A 9,516-nucleotide genomic window follows, 5' to 3' on the forward strand; every position below is an offset into this window, starting at 1 on the left:
CTGTGGCTCAAGTGGTAGAGTGCTAGCCTTGAGCTGAAAAGCTGAGGGACAGTGCCCAGGCCCAGAGTTCAGGCCCCGTGACCGGACCCCCCCCCAAAAAAAAAAAAAGACAGGGTTAAGGTGAGCAGTAAGCCCACACCTTGAAGATGAATTATACTTAAAGTAGTGGCAAAGCAGTCTAATTAGGAACATTTTATAGTGTTCTATAAAATAGACAATTTAACATGCTTACAACTGCACTTTAATTGTATGATGGGAAACTTTTGGTTGGTATGTGCGTGTTGCATCTGAAACTCACGGTGGATGTTTTATCTCCAATGTACAGGGAAAGAGATGTGATAGGACCTTGAAGAAGTGATTAGGTCACTAGAAGGATTATTTATTTATCTATTTAGTGGGTTGTAGGGCACAAACTCAAGGCCTGAGTGCTGTCCCTGAGATTTATCACTCCAGGCTAGTGCTCTATCTCAGCCACAATGCCACTTCCAGTTTTCTAGTGGTAAACTGGAGATAATTCTCATGGACTTTTCTGCTCAGGCTGGCTAACCAACTTGACCCTCAGATCTCAGCCTGAGTAGCTAGGATTACAGTTGTGAGTTACTAGTCCCAGGTTGGATTAATACTTTTTTTGGGAAGCTCTAATTTAAGAAGGACTACATTAGTTATAATAAAAACAGGAGCCTCCCTCATGTTTTGCCTCTTTTGCAATTGCTTGTCTGCTTCTCTGCTTTTCTGTCATGCCATAAAGCTACCAGAGGACCTCACTTCTAGTCAAAATAAATTTTCTTTACCAACTACCTAGTCTCACACGTTCTGTTTTACCAACAAAAAATGAACTAAAGTAATGGGAAAAGATCCACTTCTAAGACATTTCATTTGAAAAGTAGTAATGGAGTTTAAAAAAAATCAAGGGCTTTAGAACTGAAAGACCCAGTTTAATGGACATTTCACAAAGAACTCTGGGTATCTGTAACTGTGACAGCCAGAGGAGGCAGGGAAGTATCCAAAGAGGTTACCAAAGAGCTGAGATGAGAAGAGATGAATAGTTTTATTACTCTTACAATGTGTACATTGCTTCAAGGTAGAAAAAAGGTCAGAAACAAAGAACAAGATTTGTTCCAATATGATGGGCCACTTGTAAAAACGTTTAATGCGTAACCTGCTCATTTACTCTGGGAACTCAATAAAAAAAATGTATATCGTAAATCAGAGTTTCTGGTATGGTTTTAATTAGTATTCTCTTTTAACCTGTGGTTTATGTCTTCTATTATTTGTTTTACATCTTATGTTATTTGACGACAAGGATCTGTGAATTTGTCTTGTAATTACAGAGTCTAAGAAACTAAAGTAATATAAACTAAAGGTTACTGAAAAAGTTTGCATTTATAGTATATAATTTTGACCTTAACGATTTTTCTAAATGGTTTTAGTTTAAAACCAGTAACACTTTCTAAAAAATAAAAATGTACCTATATATTTTTTTCTTAAAGAAGCCACTATTGTAGTAAAAATACAATAAGCTAGAGGTAAAACTTAACAGTCATTTCATTTCGCAAGTACATAGATATATCTGTTTACTACCTGAATAGCTGGTTGTTGTCATCAAGGTTTTCAGATCCCCATCTGCCTTTGATATCTTCAATTACATGATTCTTAAGAAACTTTCTCAATAGCTGAATAGTCTGTTGCCTTGTAACTTCAGGACCAAAATTGGTGTTATTTCTTAACAGGTCATAAAGCCAATCCACAGCTTCTCCTGCTGTGAAACAATTACCGTATTTTTTAAAGTGTTGCCTGTGCTTTCTTAGAGGCATTCCTGCTCTGAAAGATGTGGTAACTTCATTCCACTGCAAAAAGAAGGGATTTTTTTTTAAAAACATTCAATGAAGATGAAATCTCCTGAATTTAAAATTAATTCTAAAGAATTCTAAAATTCTTTAATTTCACCTCTGATTATACTGTACGGAATTCTTAAAGAGGCATTCCTGCTTCATAAAATTTTATTATGTTATGGGCTCCTTTTTAATAATTTTAGGGTCATAGTTATATTTTCATGTAATAGATTTTTTTTACATCTGCCTATCAATCCATGCAATGTATCTATCTAACTTGGTTTTATGAGTGGATGATGAAAGTTTAGTTGTCAGCTTTAATTTTACCACTTGTTTATACACTTTGGCCTTTAATTCTCAGGGCCTCATTACCCTTATTCCTAAAATGTGAACATTAGAACCAACATATTGGTATTGATAAAATTACTTATTGCACATAAAGTACTAGTAAATACATATTTTTTTGTCCTCCCTCCACTCAGAGTACTTGTACTAGTTTTATCTGATGTAATGAGCTTTCAATAATGTGCTAGATCTAGATCACTCAGATCTCTACTGGTCATACATTCTATCCCTTATGTTGGTAATTATAATCAATGACTTGCTGGATGGCAGACTTTATGACAAGAGCCCATATACAGATTTTGTGACTTTAAGAGTCAGTCATGGGCTGGGAAGGTGGCTCAGTGGTAGAGCGCTTGCCTTGCATGCCTGAGGCCCTGAGTTTGATTCCTCAGCCGGAAGTGGCGCTGTGGCTCTAGTGGTAGAGCGCTAGCCTTGAGCTGAAGAGCTGAGGGACAGTGCCCAGGCCCAGAGTTCGGGCCCCACGACCGGACCCAAAAAAAAAAAAAAAAAAAAAGAGTCAGTCATTGTTGGAACCTCAATTTCCACACTGGCCAAGGGGAGTAATAGTTTAGGTACCCACCCTAAGGGCATTCCTGAGAGGATAACTTCCACAACACATTTATTCTACAGTGTCCTCTCAGGAAATACCTGAAGTTGGAAACCGACTCAGAGACGTAGGTCTCCACAGCAACTGTTCTAGGCTGGTGGTGTGAAAATAGAATTGAAAATCCCAAAGCTCAGATAACGTCTATTGTATAGATAGCTACAGTCACCACCCACAACGCTCCAGGTCTGTGTTTGTTTAGTTTAGAATGGGCAGTTCTCCGGTCTGCACGACCTGCATTAAAATTTTAACAGGCCCAATCTTCAAAACCTTTATAATGAATTTCCCTCCATTCGATCCTCCCCCCCCCCCAAGTGATGGAACTCCGTTTCCAAGTTCTCTGATTCAGGAGGGGTGGAAACCAGGGGCCAGGGCAGAGCTGAAATAGGCTCAGTCCTTTCGGGCTGCAGGACCCAGGAGCCCCCGGACACAGGAGTCGTGCGACACGGCGAGCTCGAGGAGGATTCTGGGCGCTTCGCCCGTCCCGGCGGCTGCGGGGTGGAGGTGGGGTGGGGATCGGCGGCCGGAGCGGAGGCCCAGACCCTCCGGAGCCCGGGAGAAGCTGGGCCAGCGCCCGCACCTGGCTCCGCAGAGGCCTAGAGGTTCCCATCCCTGCGCCCTGCGTAAAACTGGCGGCCGCCGCCACCGCGCCGTCCGGTCCCGCGTGGTCTTACCAGCTTGGTGGCCCGATAGGGCCCGGGAGGCCCACCCCGACCGTCCATAGTCAGCGCCAGGTCGCAGCCATGGTGGAGGTGGAGGAAAAAGCACGCAGCGGGATGCAGGGCTGTACACCCCGCCGCCGATTTGAATAACTCCGAGAGCTGCGCTGATTGGGCGAGCCGCCGGGTCACGTGACGCCGCGGCCCTTTCCCCAGAGGGCGGGGGGCCGGGCAGGGATAAAGTCGCAGGACCCAGCCGCAGGCTTTTCTGACCTTCCCAGTGGCTACTTCTCCTTTTGCTTTGCACCAACTTCTGGAGTTTCAAACGGGATTGTGTGTGAGGTTCAGCCTCTGGCTTAAGGAAATTGGAAAAGAAAAGAAAACATTCTTCCTGATCCTAGGAGATCTGCAGCAGAATACATTAGCACTTAAAACAGGATGGGGGAGCTTTCTCCTGACGGACAGAATCCTGAAAGGCTTTATGTAAGAGTCTGTATAGCTCTTTCCATCTCGGGTTCCACTCTCTACCCTCCTCCTCCATTCGCCCCTCCCCCATCTTAATAGGCGTCATCATTAAGTTCTTATTGGCAAAAATCCTCCCCATTAACTCATCTTAGTAGAGTAGAGGTATGAAATAATAGCTTGTTTTTCTGAGTAAATATGAAGTGAGATTTGGGTACGTTGTAACACTGGCCAATGTTTTTCCTTAAGAAATTCTACCGCCATCACTTGATGCAAGATTCCTTTCTGGTTGTTTAAATCACGATTATACTCACAGGGCGCTGGTGGTTCACGACTATAATCCTAGCGACTCCAGAGGCTGAGATATGAGCATTGTGGTTTAAAGGCAGCCTAGGCAGAAAAGTTTCATGAGACTTGTCTCTAATTAACCAAGAAAAAACATAAAGTGGAGCTATAGCTCAAGTGGTGATGCAGCAGCCTTGAGCTAAAAAAGCTAAGGGAGAGCAAGAGGCACTAAACACACACACACAATTATACATTAAAACATCATTGTTATATTAAAAATAAATCTGTAAAAAGCAGCATGTATTAAGTGAGAAAAAGGAAAAACAACTCCTAGGGTGTTCATACTGATTGTTTTATTATGGAATTACATAGGAAGAAATAAAAGCTTTTCAATTTACTTACTCTTAAAATTGGGCCTAATACTGAGGCAAGGAATCACAAAAAAACAAAATAAAATTAATTTACCATTTTTCAATGTGATGAGAATACCATTTTTTTTCCATCTAGCCCCAGATGACTTGTTCTGGTTGGTTTTCTTCTCTTTGCTTGTGTAGTTTCATTTCTCCAGTGTGGTCCCTGCTTTATCTCCAACCCTGGACATTACACAGTAATAACATAAAAAAAAAATTGGTGGATGGATTATTTTCTTCTTATTTCACTAAAAAGAAAGTTTATGGGTGATATAATCCATTTATCTTTCTTTCTCAGGAAACTTTTTATAAAGTCTTTCTGCCTGTTTATAAAGTGTGTTTATTTTTAAGGCTTGGTCATTTTGCCATGTTATGTTTAGTTATGAATCTTATTTCATTAATCTTGTCTAATATTGGCCTGGTCTGAGAAATTTCCTCTTTTTTCTTTGAAGTTGTCTGTTTTCCTCCTTGCCTCTGAAGCTACTATTGATTTTTGATCTTCCAGATCTATCTTATTTTTTTGATGCCCTTCTTTCTATAACCATCATTTTATTATTTTCCCCCCTCAGGTTCTGAAAGGATTCTTCCAGCTGAGCTTCTAAGCCACTGTTCAATTTCCTTTTGCACACAAACTCCCATTCATCTCCAAGAAGGCTTTTCTATTCTCTGATTGTTATTAATTTCTATGTAGACTCCTTTTGACTTATGCCTGAGCATCTGAATTATGAATTCGAATTTAACAACTTTTCCCTTATGTTTCATAATAAACTCACTATAAAATAATCAAAGATGACCCTCTTGTTTGAACTATTGATTTTTACATTATATGAATTGATTAAAAAAAACCATGTGCATTCTTACAGTTTATAAAAAAAGGCATGAGCCTTCAACAACTGATAAAAATAGAAGTAAAAATCAAGTAAGTTCATGTAAATATTATCCAAATAGCTATTTTTTAAAAAGCTTTTTAGGGCTGGGAAGATGGCTCAGTGGTAGAGTGCTTGCCTTGCATGCATGAGGCCCTGGGTTCGATTCCTCAGCACCACATAAGCAAAAAAGAAAAAAGCCAGAAGTGGTGCTCTGGCTCAAGTGGTAGAGTGCTAGCCTTGAGCTGAAGAGCTGAGGGACAGCGCCCAGGCCCAGATTTCAAGCCCCATGACAGGACACCCCCCCCAAAAAAAGCTTTTTAATCATTTTTGCATGTTGAAGTATTAAGGGAGTTGTTACAGAGTTTAGGGTGATGTTTGATTAACATGTATTGTTTTGCTTGGCAATAAGCTTTCATTTCCTTGAGGAAAGGCATATATCTTCATATGGGGAAATACTTCACCCTTTAAGCAGATGATCCCATCTTCCCCTGCTCTCAGGTATTCCAAGAAATGAACACTTGATCCAACTAAGTCATACTGTTCCATTTCTCCCTACTCTACAAGATAATCATGTGATCCAAAATGAGTCAACCAGAGCCCTTTGACAGTTTTTTCCCCTGAAGTAGAGAAAAAGGAAGATCCTTCCTTTTCTAGTGATTAAGCTAAAGACATTTCAACCAAGAGCCTATGTCATAGTTAAAGCTGAATGGGGACTCCTCGTCAGGTTAATAACCTGATGCCCCAAAAGAAGCAGAAGCAGCAGTGCTAGGCTTTAGGAACTTGAAAGTAGAAAGTTTTAATCTTCTTGAAACTTGGTTATATTCTGAGAATTTGGTTGCTTGAGTCAATGCACCAAGCAAACTTGCTTGACAAATGGCTATACCATTTGTTACCCAATGATGAGAGAAGTTCTCCAGACATTGAATGACAATGGTGTTTCTCACAGGGAAACCATTTAGCTTCTTAGTAAGATTTTTGTTGTTGTTGTTCATGGGGCTTGAATTCTGGCCCTGGGCACTGTCCCTCAGCTCTTCAGCTCAAGGCTAGCGCTCTACCACTTGAGCCACAGCACCACTTCTGCCTTTTTCTGTTTATGTGTGCTGAGGAATCAAACCCAGGGCCTCATGCATGCGAGGCAAGCACTGTACCACTGAGATACCTTCCCAGTCCCTTAGTAAGATTTTTTTTATAGCATTCCAATAGATAATAGTATCTACAGTAAGCAAAAGTTTCCAACATGCTCATGATCAGGTGCTTTTTTTTTTCCCTGAGGAAAGTGTCTCTTGTGGTAACTAAACTCTGTTGGGGGCCTGTGTCTCCTTGTGCAGAGTTCTACTTCCTGACATCTCTAGTATTCCACTTCATACAGACTCCCTAATATTTCTCCAAAAACATTACAAAAACTCATACTCTTAAATCTACTACCAAAGTGTACAGAGAGGATGCTGGAGGAGGAGAATCATACTTGCATGGTTTCAATATGTGTTCCTTTCAGGCTTGTTGCTGAAGACAGTCTCCCCAAGGCAGCACTGTTTTGGGAAGTTATGGAAACTTTAGAAGATAGAGCTGGAGGAGTAGATAGCTAAGGCTTTGTCCTTGAGGGCTGGGTCTTGTCCTCTTCTCCTCTTTCTCTACTTCTTCTCCACTATTGTATGAGTAGCTTCTACCACAGGCACCGGGCACCATGCTATTCTGCCTCACCATGAGCCCACTAGCAACAGAGCCAAGGGCTATGTACTGAAACATTGCAAACCATGAGCCAAAAATAAGCTTTTCCTCCTTCAGATTTTTTTTCTGAGGTATTTGTCTTGACCCTGTTGCTTTTTGGAAAGTTAGGTGCCATACCATGAGGTCATTCATCCAGGCAACCTTTAGGACAGGGCCCTGTGGTGAGAAATGTTGTTTTTTCCCCCTATCATTAAGTAGCACAGAGTTAATTTTGTTTTTTAGAAATATATCATGTAAGATGGGTCAAGATTTGGGTGAGTACCCCTAAGAAGTATCTTTTTTATTAAAAAAAATTCTTACAGTACTAGGGTTTGAACTCAGGACTTTATGCTCAGCCCTGTTCTTTGCTTTAGCTATTTTTCATATGGAATCTAGAGTTTTGCCCATGGCTAGCTTCTGATCCTGATGTTCCTACCTATGCCTCCAGGTAACTGTGAGCACAGTGCACACACCATATTTGGCTTGTTTGTTGAGATGAAGTCTTGCTAACTTTTTGCTTGGCAAACATTTTGTCTTCAGTTTTATAAAGGTCCTTGATCCAGAATGACCAGCTAAACCATATTTGAATTGCTGACCTCCAGAGCCATCTAAGGTAATACATTTATTGTTTAAGATGTCATGTTTCAAGAGAATTGTTAAATATCAATACATAAGTTACATGAAGAGTCTCATTGACTTGTAAAATTAACAATAAGTGGCAGTGGAGTTTACTCTCATGAAGAAGATTAGGGTGTGTCATTCTTGAGATTGAGAAGGAAATAGGATGAGTAAAGAGAAGACTGTCTGTCCAGCAGAAGGGGTCTGGGGCTTGGGGGCTGGAAGGTTCATCTTGTCCAATGGTGTGACAGTTGGGCAGCACAGATCAGGGAAGTGCCATTCAAAGTTGAAAACATGAAACTCAGCAGCACCTTGAAGAGAGCAGTCTTACTGTAGCAAAAAAAAATGAAGTTCAGTTGGAGTGACTTGACAAGAAAATGTGTGTCAGGATACTGATCTGCTACCATTAGGGAAGGTTTTATTCTACAAGGGAGCTGAGAAATGTGAAGGTAGCTAGAAGAAAATATGCAAGAAAGAATGGTTTTTATAGTGCAATGCAATAGTGATAAATGATTCTAAGAAATCTCATTTATGTATGGCAGAATAGAAAAATGTGCTGCTGATCATTTCCACATTTCTCCTGTGGTTCCTACGAACACCTTCCCATAATCGCATATCAGACCTTTAGTGGACTGTCATTTGAGATCACAGTAATAGCATCTCAGGGGTGAACTGCTTTCAGCTTGATTTCTCCAAAACCAGGTCTTCAAAGATAAGGAATTAAAAACTCCATAAAAAAAGGGATGCTAATATCTAAGAGCTTATCAAATGGAAAAATGGCCTGCTAGAGTTTAACCTAATCTTTGAAATGGTTAGGTCTAAGCACTTTATCTTTATCTACTGCTGCATCTACATATCCAAGGTGTATAGTTAAGTGTCCTTACAGAAACTAAAGATGTTCTGAGAAGGGTACGGGAAGTTCTTTAAGATTATACTGGAGCTGAGAATTTCCTTTTATCAAATGACATCATAAACTTCATGATGTCATAGTGCATCACTCACATGTTTGTAGTGATGCTGGTGTAAATACACACACACACAACACACACATATTCCTGTAATGAAGCTTATCATTATTGCATCTTAAATTTAGATAAAAAGATTTGGTCTATGTGGAGTCTACCCACTAATTAGAATTTTCTGCTTAGACAGACACTATTAAATTCAATATTAATGCTGAAAATCACTCTAAAGTAATTGTGTCTGGTGGTTTGTTAATGCTTAAAATGTTTATTAAAATTATGTAGAAAAATGATTAGATACATTTAAAATTTGCTTAGTTGGATTTTATTTTGCTTAAATATTATTATGTTTATATCCTTCTTACATTTCTTCTCTCTGGATAAATCATTTTTTACATGGATGATAATAATGATGATTAGTTTTAATGAATTATATCCCACACTTAATACAGGGCTTTAGTTGTTTTTTAATTCATAACCATTCACATGAAATACTTTCATTTTTTCAGGTTTTGTTTTGCTTTTTATAATTATTTTTCTTTTAGCATCTTCTTACAGGGAGTACAAATAATGAAGGAGGGAGTTTATATGTTGTTTTATAGGGTTCCATTTTTAAAACTCTAGAGCCACATCTTTATTCTCATTTAAGTTTGCTTAGTCAGAGCTTCCATGTAGGGAGTGAAATTCACTAATGAATTTCAGTGTACATGAAAAATGTTACTGTAATATCAACACATCAAATGCCTCTGTTTAATGTGACTTT

General features: G+C 39.6%; 1 protein-coding gene across 2 annotated transcripts in view; it reads right to left on the reverse strand.

The window, feature by feature from the left end:
- Depdc1 (DEP domain containing 1) overlaps positions 1-3,533 on the reverse strand; it is a 22,515-nt gene extending 18,982 nt beyond the window's left edge. Inside the window, exons 1-2 of one of the 2 annotated variants that reach the window (XM_013020540.1) lie at positions 3,456-3,529; positions 1,582-1,847 (exon numbers count right to left, since the gene is read on the reverse strand). In XM_013020540.1, the coding sequence (XP_012875994.1) occupies positions 1,582-1,847; positions 3,456-3,503 (314 nt within the window). In that variant the 5' untranslated portion in view covers positions 3,504-3,529. Of the gene's footprint in view, positions 1-1,581; positions 1,848-3,455 lie in introns of both variants that reach the window. The other variant, XM_013020539.1, reaches the window with a different exon arrangement.
- Between the last annotated feature and the right edge of the window lie 5,983 nt (positions 3,534-9,516).

Source organism: Dipodomys ordii, unplaced genomic scaffold (assembly GCF_000151885.1).
Source record: "Dipodomys ordii isolate 6190 unplaced genomic scaffold, Dord_2.0 Scaffold51, whole genome shotgun sequence".
NCBI lineage: Eukaryota > Metazoa > Chordata > Mammalia > Rodentia > Heteromyidae > Dipodomys > Dipodomys ordii.